The 18,183-nt window shown below is 35.9% G+C and overlaps 3 protein-coding genes and 1 long non-coding RNA gene across 5 annotated transcripts; 2 read left to right on the top strand and 2 right to left on the bottom strand.

Moving 5' to 3' along the window:
• Positions 1-578: 578 nt before the first annotated feature.
• On the bottom strand, positions 579-1,613 carry LOC110861621. The gene is made up of 2 exons (XR_002549069.2): positions 1,378-1,613; positions 579-1,295 (listed from the first exon to the last, which is right to left on the bottom strand). It is a non-coding gene; the product is annotated as an uncharacterized LOC110861621 (long non-coding RNA).
• A 772-nt stretch (positions 1,614-2,385) lies between these two features.
• On the bottom strand, positions 2,386-3,802 carry LOC110861654 (proline-rich protein 2). Its single transcript, XM_022110782.2, has 2 exons — positions 3,521-3,802; positions 2,386-3,443 (listed from the first exon to the last, which is right to left on the bottom strand). The coding sequence occupies exons 1-2, from the start codon at positions 3,589-3,591 to the stop codon at positions 2,696-2,698; spliced, it is 819 nt and encodes a 272-aa protein (XP_021966474.1). The 5' UTR covers positions 3,592-3,802; the 3' UTR covers positions 2,386-2,695.
• Positions 3,803-7,690: 3,888 nt separating this feature from the next.
• On the top strand, positions 7,691-11,074 carry LOC118433182 (zinc finger protein 184-like). Of its 2 annotated transcripts, XM_035844867.1 has the most exons (4): positions 7,691-7,839; positions 7,976-8,697; positions 8,796-8,898; positions 9,969-11,074. In XM_035844867.1, exons 2-4 carry the CDS (start codon positions 8,458-8,460, stop codon positions 10,742-10,744), a joined length of 1,119 nt encoding a protein of 372 aa, XP_035700760.1. In that variant the 5' UTR covers positions 7,691-7,839; positions 7,976-8,457; the 3' UTR covers positions 10,745-11,074. The 2 variants fall into 2 exon arrangements, with proteins under 2 accessions (XP_035700760.1, XP_035700759.1); XM_035844866.1 differs by having other exon boundaries at positions 7,691-8,697.
• Positions 11,075-14,599: 3,525 nt separating this feature from the next.
• LOC110861641 lies at positions 14,600-16,020 on the top strand. Its single transcript, XM_022110774.2, has 4 exons — positions 14,600-14,737; positions 14,958-15,237; positions 15,306-15,397; positions 15,658-16,020. Exons 1-4 carry the CDS (start codon positions 14,669-14,671, stop codon positions 15,904-15,906), a joined length of 690 nt encoding a protein of 229 aa, XP_021966466.1. The 5' UTR covers positions 14,600-14,668; the 3' UTR covers positions 15,907-16,020.
• The last annotated feature ends 2,163 nt before the right edge of the window (positions 16,021-18,183 follow it).

Here is an 18,183-nt window from a genome sequence, read left to right as displayed (position 1 = left end):
GTGATCGGGTATATATAAGACCCGCTCTATTTTCAGTGTTACAGCTGCTACCACTTGGTATAAAAATGATTCCGCTCCATTAAAACTTGCTACCGATATTGCGAAATTGCAACACTGAGCACTTTTACTACACGGCATTACTTATGTATTAATTCCACTTGTATATGGCATAGCCATATTTGAATACGTCGTGGTATTATTTTAATACTATGCAGATTTCTAAGAGTGTAGCATAGGGCTAATCTCACACACTTCATTTAACGAAGGAATACTTCGTGGCATCTATTATATATTAAAATCTATGGATGGACTGCATCAAACCACAGTTGAATCCGAATAAGTCCTTCGCAGATGTGAATCTCTCACAGCTTTTCGAGTCAAATGGTCCTATGCCGAGATGCAATTTACAATTTCGCAGGATAGTGTGCCTGTGGGGATTAAATAGACAATGTAAGTACATATTTTGTCCGAGCAGCCAAAATTTGTGGTAAAATTATCCATCAAACAGACCTTATTATTTCTTTAGTTTTATCGTCATGAAAATTGTCACGAAAAGTGTGCAGATATTTTTGGTTTTATGCTATTATTTTGTTCATAGGAACATTTATTAAATTTATACCATAAGAATACCATGTACATATGCAAGTGTTGCATGGATATTTAAGAGAAATAATATGACTGCACAAATGTGTGTAATTTGTGTATGTAACAAATAACGGAATACATATTTCAGAAAACTAATTGGTAACATGGTGAAACAAAACACATTCATCAAAGACGTGCTTGCGTATTTAAGAATGTATGTATGTACATAAGTTTCAGAAGTCCTTCTCCTTACAATCATGAAACATAACATGTGTCTATGTACATAAATTCATCGATATTATACATTTGTACCTGTTTGGAACTCTTTTTTATCACAATCTCGCTTAACTAATGTTATTTAATTCATATAACTACTCCAACTTAAATGTAAACCAAGATCTCGGCACCATCACGCTGACCCCTTTCGCCTCTTACAACAGAAATATAACTGCAAAGTAACTGCTATAAAGACAAATACGGCCAGAAATGTGAGTATCTTCCGCTTTGTGGACCACGACCGTTTTATATATGCTGGTCTTGATTTGTCTAATCTATTTGAGGCTGGATGAGGAATTAGTTCGCCGGTTCTGTTCTGTGAGGCAGGATAGGACACAGGTTCTTGTATAGTGTGAGGATACAAAACTTGTCTGCTTTTCCTGGCAGAATGGGTTAATGAATTAATAATTAATTTGTTGTGCTTATGTGTCACCCTGCAAAAAAATATTTGAATAAGTAAAGTTTACCGTTTTAAACGAAATAAATACTTACTTATAAAGACATGATACCACTTACCCTTCCGTTTTTGGGAGTAAAATCCCACATAAAATTTCGACAGCCAATACTGCTTGAAAAACCCTTGGCATCTCGATAAGTTAAAAGTAAGGTTTTTCTTGTAAACCTACTAAATATGGATTATGTAGTGAATAATGAGACAATACAAATTTCGAGTAGTTCATGGAATTTTCTCCCTCAATTGCTACAGAAACCTAGTGCAAAGTTTATTTTAATGTTGAAATCTATGCAAGAATTAAATAATGCTTCATATTTATACATACGTAAATGTGGTTAGGATAGAGAATTATTTATTTATTTAATTTTTTTGACGTAATTTTGCGGTTAACCTTATAAAATTTCGGAAATAAGGATGTAACACACGCTTAAATTTAATTTATTTGACGCAACATGTTTTCCTCAGTCGGTCTCCCACATCGGTTTCCTCTGACGCGCTTCTTCCCGCAACATTGTCGTGTTTATATTCACTCTAAATAATGTTGTGTAAAATTTGAATGAAATGATGAATGACAGTTATCGAGTAAAATTTTTCAAACAGTTGGATAAATTGGTCCAAAATTTGTGAAAATTTTACATAACGTTGTTTAAAGTGTACATACATAAATACGTTAGCTGTAAAGGGTATGGAACTCCAACGTAAATCATTAATTATGCCATTCTTTTTGATAAACTGACGTAAACTTGTGGTTTGCCGGAACCCCAACAGAGTATGTATGTATTTACATATAAATGCTAGTTAATCATAATATGAGTGACTAACATTTATATGAATGTATTACATGAATATTCATGCTTTATGCTTTATGCAACATGCTTTATTCATGTCTCGCCGCTATGGTTGTACATACATATTTAGTTGTACAATTTTCTCCACAATTTTGTCCGAAACGGAAATAAACTACAATATACATTTACTGTTAGAAATCTGGTATAGTCACGCAGATATTAATTACTCAGTATTAAAGTTTGTACCGATTGATATTATGTATTTAAAATTATGTACACGGCTCTGTCAAAATTTACTACGTATTTATTCATGTGTATGGTAATACTTTAATATAGCTACTAGATGGATATCATTATTTATTAACTTATCAATACCACTTTGGTCACGTCATACCTTATATTTCGGATGTGGAAAAGATGCGAATTGCATGAATGCAAGTTTATGAAGTAAATACAAAAGTATGCATGTATCTTTAAGGCAACAAAATTATGCTACAATAATTCTCAAATAAACCAACGTAATTAATAAATCAAGACGATAAACATGTAATTACCTTGTTTTCGAACAATCACTTAAACTGAACTGTTCGTCTTAGCTTCTGACTCTTTTTGACATTGCTTTAACTATTCCACCAACGATTATTACCGTAATTACCGTAACGAATGAGTATATCGCGAAATTTGTGAACCCTTGTCCTTCATCTTTAATTTTGTGCATCTCGTTTCCAACGTACGGCGAATCTTGTGAATAATAATCTTGCGAATGTGCCGGAACATAGTTGAAATTGAAATTGGGGTAAGACCCTTTAGTGGCGTGATGACTTATTATTATCGGAGGTGATGAATATACCTTCTCGTTTTGTGGTTTTGGTGTAGTCGTTGAATTATTCTTCTTTTCTTTTCCTTTAGCATCGCCTGACCCTTTATCATCATTTTTGGATTTGGATTCGGAGCCACCGGATTCGCCGTCTTTTGAGTCGGAATCGTTCCCACCATCATCGTCTGGAGGATCTTGTTTTTCTTTCTTTTTGGTTGGTTTCTTTGTAGTTGAAGACCGGGATGAAGTTTCTTTATCTGGCCGTGGTTTTGGGGTTGGTTTTCTGGGGGCTGATATTGGATTTCTTGGCTTCGGTGTTGACCCTGTTCGAGGCTGTGGCCCGCTTGAGCCTGGAGGAGGCCCTGGTCGAGGCTGTGGTCCGCTTGAGCTTGGAGGAGGCCCTGGTCGAGGCTGTGGTCCGCTTGAGCTTGGAGGAGGCCCTGGTCGAGGGATTGGTTCACGTGATCTCGTTGGTCCATATATTGAATGCCTCGTTAAACTCGGTCTGTGCTGATGTCTTTGTCTGCATAAATATTTACCAAATTTGTCTACATTTATCCCCTTTAACGACTAAAACGTACCAATTTATTAAGAACTTACGCATCAACGCTTATTATGCAAATCGCATACAAAACTCCTGTCACAAATAATATTTTAAAACAAAAGGCCATCTTGATAATTACGACTCCAAAAAAATAAAAACTGCCTGACTAATTAATATCTTCATCAAATCCAACAATGCTCAGTCGATACTGCACGAAATAGTTGCTCTGATGTTGGCGATGAATCGGATAATTATGAATTTCTTGTCACACTGTATTAGTCACATTGGTCTGACTTGATTCTGCGGTTAATTACGCACGCTAATCCTTTAATCCATGTAAATACTTCATAAATACAAATTTAAATGTGTAGTACTAACCTAACACAATGAGGTAAATAAAGTAAAAAATTATACTAATGTTTTTTTGCATTTGGTTTACAAATAACGACAAGATTGTGGTCAATTGACTGAAAGTGGAGTAAAAGCCCAAAGTGAATCACAAACTAATTTTTTTTCTCAAATCAACAAAAAGCCCATATTTACCTACATACATACGTTTGAAAAGCCAAATCCATGCAAAATTTTTAGACGTAATAAATATTTTCAGGAAACTTGGTTTAGAATTTGTCATATTTATATAATGCTCAACTCATCCGAATTTTGCAAATACATGCATACATATTTAATTAATGATATATTAAACATCATTCTGTTATGCAGGTTGATTTATCAAAATATATATTTCGTACAATAAATTCACATATTTATCAACCTCGATAAGATACATATGTAAATACTGGCCACGAAAGGATGGATCAGTGCAAATACAAAATATTTACAAATTTAACTATATGTACATAATCTTGTCAAAACTGGCTTTGTTAATGCTACATCTCATAAGTTGTTACATATCTATTAGCAGTAATCAAGTTTATGTGGATTATGATTGACAGCAACTATTAATCGCCAGGTATGTGCAAAGAACTAAATCGACAGACTATTTCACCAATCCAGTAGAACTAAATGTAATTTTCTTCTAGCAACGAGATTACGTAGGCACATAAATCACAGTCATGGCGGCGTCACGTATATACCAATATGTATGTAATAGCAAAATAGATTAAATATTCATATCTATAGATTAGAGGTGTAGTGGAATATTCGAAATTCGCAATAATTTTTATAAATAAAGGCACATGTGTATTCTGTAATATGATTATAAACAAACATGCACTACCAGTGTGTGCAGAGCAAAAAGGTCCTTTACGCGTTCTTACATATTTGAAAAATCCCTGAGCAAACTATAAAAATACATGCGACGCGGAAATTTTATTCTAACGCGAACTAGACCACCTTGTAATTTTTTAATGGGTAGCCATAATAAGCGAAACCGTATAATAAAGAACTGTCGCGCGATAATCAATTTTTAAATTATTTTTAACCAAGTAAGGACTTCCACCGAGAAAAATACAAAATCCTAAATTCGGCGACGCTTTCAATTTTCGGTACATGTAGGATTTCCTCGACACGCATTTTCTCCTCATAAATTTCAACGTATCATTAAAATCCTCATGCGTCTCTGCAGCTAGGTCAACAAATTGGGTGACAATTGTCCTTAAGAGTATGGCGCAGTATGGTATTCCCCAGTAAGTCGAAATTGGAAAGGAGCCAAACATTACGACGGTCGCATAGTTGAATAAAACCTGGAAAATTTTCAAATATATAAAATATGATGAAATTATTCGTGTCACCTAATTTTCATAAATCTCACTACGCCCATTTTCGGCTATTTTCGGCTTTCCATCTCGAATAAGCTCTCAATTTTTTTAAAAGAATTATGTAGTCTGTATATTTAAGTAATTGTACCTCAAAAATGAAACCCAAGATCACAATGAAGCTTAACATAATCGTGGCTGGTCGTCTCCGGAGCGTGTATAGAATGGAAATCTGTCTGTAAAAGTAAAGTCCTCCAAAGTTGCTCCTTCTCGCAATATTGGTCCACATGAACATCTCCCTTCGCAAAAGGTTGATGACGAACAAAATCAGGCAAATCATGATTGCGATCGATCTACACACTTCCGCGCAAGAAATTACCAGAAGAATTATGCGAATCAGCACACTAGGCAGACTATTTGGTTCAAAACCCAGCTCGATAATGATGTAGTACATCGGGTCCAGGTTGAAAGGTATACAGCCTACGACTAAAAGCAGGGAAATTTTGAAGTAGACTTGTACCGCCAAATTAGCCACCTTGACCAGCCGGGTGCTTATATGGCCACCATTTTCCTCCTTGGGACGAACTGATGCAGGAATAAGTTTCAAATGTTAAATCTTAAATGCAATTTTAGATGATACAAAATTCGCAGGGTTTCGTTTTCCCGTTCAAAACTACATATTTATCTTATGACAAGTGTGGAAATAGTGGAAAGAACAAAACGAAAGAAAACAGTTATTACTCGTTCGGTCTATGTTGTGAGAAAACTCTTTGGATGTGGGGCCAATTGAAACCCTGCAAGTAATATTCTATCCCAAAATTACTAGAACGCTTACCCTTTGATAGTCGTTTAAACATGACGAATGATCGTTCCATTTCCCCCGCGGTATAATTTTTCCAGAAAAAGATTACTGGAAAAAATATCACAAACACGCCGAACAATATGACCAAGATGAAGACTTGCAAATTTACGACGTCAAACGGCACGATGTCTTTGAAATGGGGGAAAATTTCTATGAATACAAATTTCTTGCTTAAATATGCCACCAGAATTGTAACCACGGGAAAGATTAATGCCATAAAAGAAAATCCAATTCTTATCAAGGACTTGTAATCCCTGGAAAACTTGAAATCTAGAACGAATCTGTACTTTGTCGGATCCCAGTGGAGGGGAAGTTTCCCGAAAAGGTGTGAGTTTTCCATTGTGTCCGAGTAAGCGAGGAAAACGCCGAAAAAATCGGTGATTTCTGGTGGGGGGTGACACATTACGAATATTTATTTGGGAAAATTTATATCCTTTTTTGATTAAAGGATTCAGCGAAGAAATATATGTCTCAACTAAGGTAAAGGTAAGCTATGGGCTGAACCTGGCACGGAGCTACATAATAAATTGTGCAAGAGGTCTAAATAATTGATCAACTTTCAAGGTTTTAAGTACATTATTTATCGAAATTTCGTACCAAGAAATACAACATTAATCTTGTTAAAAAGTCGATATTCGAGGAGATATTGTAGTAATTTCGGTGAGCTTTACCAAGACTGCCATACTTGCAAAACGCACTCGGACGATATTTATTATTTATTGTATTGTCCATTTTTTAATTATCATTTTGAATTTATCTATATCATTTTTTGGGTAATAAATTGAAAACTGCAATAAATTTCCTACAAAAAGGGAACAACTTTAATCTCGTTAAGAAGTCGATATTCGAGGAGATATTATATAATTTTTGGTGATATTATAAAATTTCACCAAGACCGTCATACTTACAAAATTTACTTGGACGATATTTATTATTTATTAAAGGGTGAAAGCCCTTATAAGATCGTTATGTCAGTCTGTGTTTTGGCATCCTTGCCAGGCCGTTCCTTGACACGGCCCTTATTTAAGGTACGGCCTATTTTACATTTTGTTATCTTTTTAGATAATCCGAAATAGTATTGTTTAAACAAATTAAGGAGGTGAAATTCTGTGAAATTTTAGTCAAAAACATAGTCCACTGTGTTTCACCATATAAAATAATTTTTGGACCACCCAAAAATACGTTGTTTTTTGCATTTTTATTTATCCAAAAACATACTGTATGCTCTTGGATATTTCAACTCCTTGAACTTCGCCGTGGCGGTTTTAGACCTCAAACTGTCCTATATAAATATGTCCTGATTGTTACATAGAAACATAGTTAAATATGAGTGAAAAGAGCATATGTACCTATGTGCAAGTATGTACATAAGTATGCACATACATGCATACTTCCTGGAATTATAGAAAGGGATGGAAATTGGCGTTAAAAGGTTAACGTGCATACGTACATACATAAATATTCCTGCAAAACTGGAGTAATAATGGGTAACTATGTACATACGTTTGACTAAAAAACATCAGAGTAAAATACCCATCTAAATATATACTACACTAACAATAATCAATGGTAATTTTTACACATATGTGTGTATTAACGTGTAAAAGCAACTTGAGTATTTATGTATGTGGCACACTAGTTGTGCATTCCTCCTCAGACCTACAAGTCTTACTTCAATTCTCGTTTTTGAGACTTTGTTCGTTCTTGTTGCATAAATTTACCTTGTATGAAAACAGACTGAAAGACGAATTTGAATTTAGAGTTACTTCTGAAACTTGCAAGAATATCAATTCCACCAGTATGAACTTTAACTTTTGTACAAAATTAACGAGTTAAAAACATTTGAATAATACTTACATATAGCAAAATACAAAATTTATCAAGATTTGGAAACATTATTGTCCTGACTATAATTTCGATTGTAAATATTTCAGATATTCTTGACAGTATTGTGATGTCATATAAACTAAAAATTACTGTCAACTAATCCTCAAAATTTTGAATCGAACTTACAAATATATTCTGGCTAAGAATCGTTCAGTTTTTAAGGAAACATTCATCGTAAAACTCAAGTATCCCATAAATTCCAAGTCTGTCCAGTCCGCCTGATTGACCCCGACTCAAGTTCACAGAGCAGTTTTGGTCTTGACAAAAACATGCATTTTCACCATACGAAGCTATACGTCGTTCACCTCACCATTTTCCGATGGTGAAAATGAGAATTTTACAAATTTGAAACTATCTTAACTCCTTAAATTTTAAAACAGTTTTAAAGTCACACACTAACTATTGTTTGAGTTACTTAATTTTATAAGAAGATCCGTGAGAAACATATGAATTTTCAAATAACTTTTGAAAATCGACTAACTCCAAAATTATCGCATCCAGAAGTCCTTTATAGCTTAAGAAAACCGCAATGGAAAATTGCAAGTTATATCCTTGCATGTGCCAAAATTGCGAAAAAACTTTCCCGTCTACACGGCGTCTTAACATCCACCTGAGGCGGATGCACCCTTCCACTCCGAGAACCCGCAGCTTTAAGTGTGACATCTGTCCGAAGGATTTCTACACCAGTTATTACCTCAGCCTTCACAAGAAGCATACGCATTCAACATTGAAACCGTTTGGGTGTACCGAGTGCGAAAAATCTTTCAAGGTATGGTATGTATACAAACGTAGATAAAATAGTTAAATTACTAATGAATAACAAAAATTAATTAATTGAAAATGTGACATATAATATTTAATTATTAGAGTAAGCTCGGGCTGCGGGTGCACATTTCTTCGCACAAGGGCGATAAAGCCTATGCCTGTCCACACTGCCCCAAAATCCTTTCTTCTTACGCAAACTGGCGACGTGAGTGCAGTTATTGTTTTTTTATACATAGAATTATTTAATTAACTAAATTTTAACTAACTTAACTAATGAACTTTAATTTTAACTAAATTAACTAATTTACACTATAAATACATAACTTGGTGAGGTACCTTGATTAATCGTCGCCCACGGACGTACTAAACATACTGATATTTTGTGCGATGTTTTTGGATAAGTTTTGTCACCCACGGAAATTAAGCAAAAAACGCATACACCACACCGAATCCACGTCTTTATTAAAAAATTTAACACCTTTGATCTGCATAAATGTAAGATTTTTTAAAATGATTTTTCAAACGGTTTTGAAGACTACTAGATTAAAAAAACTATACAGTTTTATTTACACTCGACCAAGCTTTTTACAGCGAATGTTGTCTTCATCAGGGTCACAAACACTTATTGTTTTCTTACAGAACACTACAAAAACTTTGGAGTATAAATTGCAATCAATTTTCTGAGAAAATATATGGATTTTTTATTAGGGGCAGAATAGCTGCACTCTTAGAAACTTGGTATTGAAAAAAGCCTAACGGTATTGATACGTGACTCTACCGCCTTGGTATTAAACGGTTATACCATATTGGTATAGAACCGGTATTGAAATTATACCTCATGGTAATAATCTTAATACTAATTGGTATTAAAGTTTTTACCACGTAGTATTAATTCAATACCGGATCAATACCACGCGGTAGAGTCACATATCAATACCAACGGTTATTGATTTTTTTAAGAGTGTGGTAACCAAATAGGGTTTATTTTCCTCCCATTGTTCATGCTGGACGGATTTTTCTTTATACACTCGTGGATAATGCTTCTTTAATTTTTCGATGATAATTTTTTTATACATTAAAGTATTCGACTTTTTCAATAAAAATGTCATGACCGTTTGGTCCACAAGTTTTTTACTTGTTTTCCATTGGTGACAAAACGCTTACTTAATCACTCCCACAAAACAGCACTATTTATAATAAATCCGCGGGTGACGATTTCTTACTAAACGTGTAACTATATACTAATTAAAATCATTGAATAATTTCTCTCCACAGGCCACACGTATATCCACACAAAGTCGGATAACGACCGAAAACATATTTCTTGTCCGCATGAGAATTGTCACGTCAAGTTTGAATACCCCTGCGAACTAAAACATCACATTTCACGCGTGCATAGTACCGTCAAACTTTCGCGAGACCATAAATGTTCCAGCTGTTCGGCAGCATTTTTCGACAAAAACAAACTCCGCCGACACGAAGATATTCATACCCGTGACCCTGCAAGGAATCATTTAATCTGCTACTTTTGTCCGAAAAGCAAAGCCCGTCAGTCCGAGTTGACGGATCATATGAGAAAACATACCCAAGAAAAACCTTACCGTTGCCCCTTGTGCGAGAGATCCTTCAGTTTTTTGGGTAACATGACGCGCCACATTTTCACCCACACGAAGGAAAAACCGTTCTCCTGTAGCGTCTGCGAGAAGGGGTTCAGTCACCGCCAATCGCTCCGAAGTCATGTGGCCACCCATACGCGGGAAAAGCGGTACTCCTGCAAAATTTGTGACTATACCGCCTTCCATAGGACCTCAGTGTCCATCCACGTGAGACGGATTCACTATAGGGTGTACGAATTGCAGTGTGACATATGCCTGAAGAGGTTATTTAGCCAGGCAGAGTTAAACCTGCATGTGGAAATGCATTTCAAGGTGAAACCAGTAACAGGGCACCCCTGTTACTTATGCCAGGTACGATTTGGGAGGTTTGGAGACATGAAGACACATCTGAGACTGTGCACCGGCGAGAAAAGAATTAAGGCCGTAGTGTGGTAATAAATATAGAACTTATAATTGATGCTACCTACATAAATATGTGTAAAAATATGCGTATTTATACATACATACTTACATTTCATAATCCATATTGTTGCTTTAAATATCTGAAACTCGCATATTTTGAACTTTTGCCTATTTATGTATTTATACCGACTAATATTATGAAGTGGATTTTTCGTTAAAAAATTCAAACCTTTTAAACTTGTGGAAACAAATATTTCGCTTTTAATTGTATGTAGATCAAGAAAATTATAATTGGTTATCGGATGTAATTACGAAATCGACGTCGTACACAAGAGGAATTTTGTTAAAATATCACTAACATGATAGACGTTAAAATAAAATTATGTCTTCTTAGATATTTGCTGTGTTGTCCAAGAAAATCATATGCAGCTAAAGATGAGCAAGCTTGCTTAGAATTAGTTTGCGTTTTAAAGCCATGCATACATACATACCTGTCCATTTGAGCCATTTTGTACACATTTCTGATGTAAAAATGGCTCTAATTAGGGGACGTCAGGGTTAGCGATTATGTGGATTAGGATACATAAAGTATAGTCTGCAACTGTTAGTGCACAGATTAATCAATCTCTCCGATCATCTTGAAATATAATTCATTTTCTTCCAGCAACGAAAACACGCAAGTCAATTGTATCCACGGCGCTGTTTTTTTTCCTTAAAATTAAAAACTGAATAATGATCGATTATAATCCAAACTAATCGTATATTTTGACGATCATTTTTTTGCGAAAACTAATCTAGATAATCGCCTATGGAGAACTTTGACCTGATTCAGGAATCGATTCTAATCCTGGAATATTCCTATTGTAATGCCTCAACCATAGCGCTAATTTTGTAAAAATCAGAGAGCATACGTTGGCAGACCTCCCTTACAAGTAGGCCACCCTATACATAAGTCACCTTATAGTCACTCATTATATGGCCATCCTATACGTGTAGCCATAATAAGCGAAGCTGTATAATATAGCACTGTCGATCGATAACTAATTTTTAAGCTACTTTTAACCAAGTAAGGACTCGCACCGAGAAAAATACAAAATCCTAGGTTCGGCGACGCTCTTAATTTTCGGTACATGTTGGACTTACTCGACGTGCATTTTCTCCTCATGAATTTCAATCCGCAATCAAAGTCACCGTGCGCCTGTGCAGCCATGTCAAGAATTTGGGCGACAATTGTGCTAAGCACAATTGCGCAGTATGGCAGCGCCCAGTACGTCGAGATTGGAAAGGAGCCAAACATCACAATGGTCGCATAGTTGAATAACACCTGTGAAAGGTTCAAATATTTAGACACATGTGGATAAATAATTCCGCGTAATTATGTATTGGCTAATAAGCAGATTATTTTTGCCATATTTTTGGGAAACTTGTAGCTCGATGGGCTATACTATTTTCTAATTAGCTAATGGTAGCTTAATTAAGTATCTTGGAAAAATTTCAACGAGTTTGATTAATTTTTTAGAAAATAATACATAAAGTAAAAGTATCACCCAGAAATTTTTTGCAGATGATTAATATTAGCTGAACAGTCAAAATGTACATTATGTACATAAGTAACTAAATTTACCTCAACAAGGAAACCCGCGGTGACAATTAGGCTTATCAAGATCGTCGTTGGTCTTCTCCGGAGGGTGTACAAAATGGAAATCTGTCTGTAGAAGTAATGTCCCCCATAGTTGCTCCTTCTCGCAATATTGGTCCACATGAACATCTCTCTTCGCACGATGTTGATGGCCGACAAAATCAAACAAATCATGATTGCGATCGATCTACACACTTCCGTGCCAGAAATGGCAAAAAGAACGATGCGAACCAGCTTACTGGTCAAATTATTGGGCTCAAGATGCATCCCAATCATGCCGTAGTGCAGCGGGTCCAAATTGAACGGTACACAACCGGCGGCCAAAATCAAGGGAATTTTTACGTAGACTTGCACCGTTAATCTAGCCACCTTAGTAAGCCAGGTGCTTATATGGCCACCGTTTTCCTCTTGGGGGCGAACTGATGCAGGAAAAAATTATAAGTGACAAAATATTTGCATAAAATCTAGATTTGAGTGGGGTCAAACATTTTAAAATCCCGACCGGCCCGCATCCGCACTCAAAATAAGGTAGTAATGAATCATTGCCATGCGGAATGACTATGTGGCTCTACCACGTCGGTTACGATTTGTCGTAGAAATGGTAGTAATAATTTCAGGGAAATTCAAATTCATTACCAAATATTAATGAAGTGAATACCATTATGTATTAAATTTGAATTTCCCTGAACTTATTATTACCATCTCTACGACAAATCGTAACCGGCGTGGTAGAGCCACATAGTCATTCCGCATGGTAATGATTCATTACTACCTTATTCTGAGTGCGAGCTTGTCGGGTTTAACCCGTGACCATTTTAAAACTTTACTATGGGTACACCATCATAAGAAAACTTGCCTCTTATTAGCTGCTGAAACATTACGAATGATCGTTCCATTTCCCCCACCATATAAATTTTCCAGAAAAACATTACAGGAACAAATATTGCAAACATGCCAAGTAACATTACCAAGATGAAGACTTGCATAAGTATGACATCATATGGCACCCTGTTCTCGAAATGAATACAAATTTGAAGTTTGTCGGTCAAAGAAGCCAGCACGATTGTAATCACTGGAAAGATAAATGTTATGAAGGAGCAGCCAATTCGAATCAGGGGTTTGTAATCCCTGGTCCACTTGAAATCTAGAACGAATCTAAACTTTGCTATGTCCCAGTGGAAGGGGAATTTCCCGAACAGGTATGATTTTTCCATTATATCCGAATAAGCGAGTAAAGGCCCGAAAAATTCGGTAATTTCTGGTGGGGGTGTGCACATTCCGACTTTTTCTAAATTTATATATCCTTATTTGTTTAAGGGAGTGAGGTGGGTGAAGAATTGCATGTCTCAACCGTAACATAAATACATAAGCTATGGACAAAACTAGCACGTAACCAATGTTGCAAGAAGACTAAATAAATAATTGATCAACTTTCAATGCTCTACATTACTTACAATTAGTGAAATTTCTTACAAACCACTTGGGTAATTATAAAACGACCTGATTAATTAAAAGTGGATATTCGGGAGTAAAGGAGAAATTAATTTTCTTTGAACTTCAATTAGAATGCCCGACTTGAAAGAAGTAATTGGACTATAAATACAAACATATTTCATCGTGGGATTTATGCCTTGGGAATATTTTGTGTGAATATGGATGTGTATTTACCTATATACTTTTCAGGTTAGGGGTTTTAATGTACGACTCCTTTGTAGTAAGTAAGCTTTTCTGATGCGTAATTTGTGTAATGTGTATGCAATGATAATCCCGTGGAAAATGACAGAATCGGATCCCGCATGAACTTTTGTCGCCAGTAGAATCCCATATAGTCTTACTGGTTCTAATAGATTTGTCTTATTGGAGATGAATCAATTCTAGTATGCATCTCTTTAAGGGTTCCCACTTGCAACAGATTTCAACTGGTAATTTTTGGATTGCATTTCATACATATGCTCATGTATATGTATGTATATATGTACATACATTATGGAGTTGAATACATACATGCATTCTACTAACATACATAATGTATGTAACATACATATGTATACATGTATGTATGTATTGGTATGTATGTACATACATGTATGTATACATGGCCGACACGGGGCACACATTTTCCATGAAATTTGCTTATATGGACATATTGTCATCCCGATTGTCAATTATTTAATGATGGTGTGCAACATGCAAGTCATCTTTTCAAAACCCTGCCCTTCATATCAAAGAGTCATTTTCTTTTTTTAATAGTCATTCCTAAATTTACTCGCTAATTGAGCAGACATCCCAAATCGTCTTTTAAATTCCTTCTAAAAATAATGGGGTTTCATCCCTGCTGCGGCGGTTCGCTGCAAACTTGGACGAAAGTGATCGCAATTTTGCAAATTGTAGGGATACATATATAACAATTTATTATTTTATCCTTACCAGTGGCTGCGGAAACCGTGGGGACATTAACATGGCAGGATAGTGGAAGGAAGGGTTTATATGACATGGGCAGATGATGGGGACATCGAGAAACCGTGGGGACATTGTCCCTCTGACACCATTCCGCGGCCACTGATCAATATACATTTTTTTAATCGTGTCTAAATAACTATTGCTCAGATTAAGGCATCAATTTCACTCTTTGGTGGTGTCATTCTTCTCGCTTGTGGTGGGCTTTTGGCACTTGCCCCCTCACTTGCCCCCGTAAATGTAACCTCCACCATCACGAGCAGTCACCACGGGGGAATCGTGACCAACACGTCGCATGCTTATCTTCATACGACCCTCCTACCTCCGATAAGCCATCCCTTGGACCATTTCCATTTTCTCAACCAATCCACCTCAAACACTACCGGGCCAGATTTTGACCAGAATTCTGTTAAAGTCTTCCACTTTCTTGGTAAATACGAAAAATACGGCGCATTTTGAGATGTAAAATTTTCTAAAATTTGAAGAGTCAATTTGCAGGTGGCATATTAATCATGGCCAGCGTTTTCACCATTATAGAGGGATTCATAACCTTGATCTTGTCCATAATTTTGTTTAACGGGGCTTCAAACGTAAGATTATGTACTACACTCTTAGAAATCCAGTATTAAAATAATACCGTGTAGTAATACATAGCTCGGTATTCAAATTTTACCATATCCGTAGCAAATTTTTACGGATCGGCATAAGTTTAATACCAAGTGGCAGAGTTTTAATACCGAGAAATCAATAATGGGTTTCTAACAATGTAGTAAAAAATGGACATCCATCCATTATATTTTTACTTGTTTGCTAATTTAATTTTTTGCAATTTTTCGCAATTTTTTTCTAGCGACTTGTTGGAAAATGTCGCGTCTGGCTTATCGTCCAAGCCATCTTTCTCTTGCCTGCGACCGTCTTCTATTTTGCGAGATTGACATCTTCCTCCTCTGACCATCTTACCAACTCTACCGGAGCTATTGGGCTTATCATCAACGGGTACTGCATGTGGGTCGTGTACGCCTTCATAAATGAGATGCGGGGGGAGGAGGCAGCCAAGCGGATGGGGCTTGGACAAGCATATTATGGACAAAAGGCGTAATTTTTGCAAAGTTAAAAATAACTTTGTACCAATTGATCCTGAACAATTGAGAAATATACAATTTAATAAAATTTGGACATGCAAGTTGAGATAATAAATGAGACACGATTTAAATAATTTGCATGCAATGCATATTATAACAATAAATAAATATACATAATTATGTGCAACATACATGCATATGTGCAGAACATTTTTTTGCGAGACGGATTTGATGTTCGTGTTTTATTGCGAAGTTAGATATTTAACCAAAGTTCAGAAGAGTCGTAAAAATTGATGCTTTTGTGAATATGTAAATTATGCATTCCAGGTACGCATATCGTTTCTATAGTTATTGCTACTGACTGGTTTTAGATAAGAAGAGAATATTTATTTATTACTGATTCTATTTATGAAAAGTTCACGAAAACATTTTACTTCGGTCGGAGTATTTATGTATTTCATTACCCGCATGCAACATTTTGCAGATTTACATACTTCATGCATTTCATGTATTAAAGTATTTAAGGATAAGAATCGAAGATTTCGGATACTTGATCTTATCATTATTTTCTTTCATTAATTTATTTTCTTTTTGAGATTAATATAGAGGGGTAAGAAAAAGTATTGAGACACTTGGACCTTTTTCCTTCTAAATGGTCGAAAAAATGATTCTACAAATCTCAAATTTTGATAAAATATGTTAAATATATCTAGTCAAAGATATTCGTGGACAAAGAATACTTTAATCAATTATCCATCTCGTATTTAACTTTTTACATCACGCCGGCCATTACTGGTTTTTTCGGAAGACTTTGCAACTTCATTTTCAATTTTCTCCTACTGGAACCAGTGGCGGATAAATAGGGTATGTGGGGTAGGCGTGACATAGGGGCCCCCGCGCAGCGGGGGCCCCCGGGTGCGGCATGGTGTACATATTGCTATGCTTAAGTTTGGTCAACGAATTTCGAAAAATAAATTCACTGATACTGCGGATAAATTATTATTAAGTTAATTGTTATTAAGTACTCGCATAACAAATAGTTTGGGGAAACTACAAGTAGTTAGTTGAGTATTTATGGATATATGTTGATGGTAATTAGGTTACGATTATTTTTGCCGATTTGGAATAAATTTGTCACTGGTCGATTATAAATTGATAACCAGTCAGTGGTAGACTCAAATATATATATGTTCGATTCTGGTTATAATCGTAACCGAGTCATTTCCATTGTGGATTATGTAATCTTGGAAGGTGCTTTCTTGGTGTTCTAACAATTTTTGCATGCGATTCCGTAAAATTTTCGCAGGAATCAATGTGGGTGCCCCTGGACAGAGGTGAGACCTAAGCAAAAACTGATTTTTTTATATTCTTGAAATATAACAAATAAACCGTCACAACGAATGTAACCAAGGGGTGAAAGAAGTGTGTTATCCGTATTTCAATTCAAATTGATGCATGTATGCAATTTGACCTTTAAATGACATTTCATGACCTTTTGACCTTGATGGGTGTGACCTACAGTGCCCATCTTCGAACTCGTCCTCTCTATTGACGTTAGGAGTTTACGTTCAAAATTTCAAGTGTCTATGTCTTTTCGTTCAAAAGTTATCGGAGCTACGGACAGACAGACGGACGGACGGACGGACGGACAGACAGACGGACATAACGATCTTATAAAGGGCTTTCACCCCTTAATAAATATGTGCCAAGAATTATATTTCAACAAAATTTGGCTAGAAAAAAGTCTCATATCTGTCAAGGGGCCCCCAAATTTATTATCCAGCTACTAAAGTACCAGAAAATTTTGCGGAATCGCATGTAGAAAATGTCAAATAAATATTATGTTGGCCTCTTTATTAAGGGATGAAAGGCCTTTATAAGATCGTTATGTCTGTCTGTCTGTCTGTCTGTCTGTCTGTCTGTCTGTCTGTCCGTAGCTCCGATAACTTTTGAACGAAATGACGTAGACACTTGAAATTTTGAACGTTAACTCCTAACGTCAGTGGACAGGACGAGTTCGAAGATGGACACTGGTACATCGTCCCCCAGGACGATGACGTCGTCCCAGTGACGAAAAGTGACGAAAAAGTGTCACATGTCACTTTTGACATTTGACACATCATTTTTAACTATTTTTCAATGTCGAACTCAATGGTGACCTCCATTTTGACCTCAGGGGTCATGTAAAGGTCATAGGACATATCTATGTCAATTTGAACTGAAATTTAACCCCGAATTCAATGGTGACCTCCATTTTGACCTCAGAGGTCATATAAAGGTCACAAAAAGGGTTA

This window comes from Folsomia candida, unplaced genomic scaffold, assembly GCF_002217175.1.
Source record: "Folsomia candida strain VU population unplaced genomic scaffold, ASM221717v1 Fcan01_Sc043, whole genome shotgun sequence".
In the NCBI taxonomy this organism is placed as follows: Eukaryota; Metazoa; Arthropoda; class Collembola; order Entomobryomorpha; family Isotomidae; genus Folsomia; species Folsomia candida.
The sequence above is the reverse complement of the archived record's forward strand: the minus strand, read 5'-3'. Positions and strand labels throughout refer to the sequence as shown.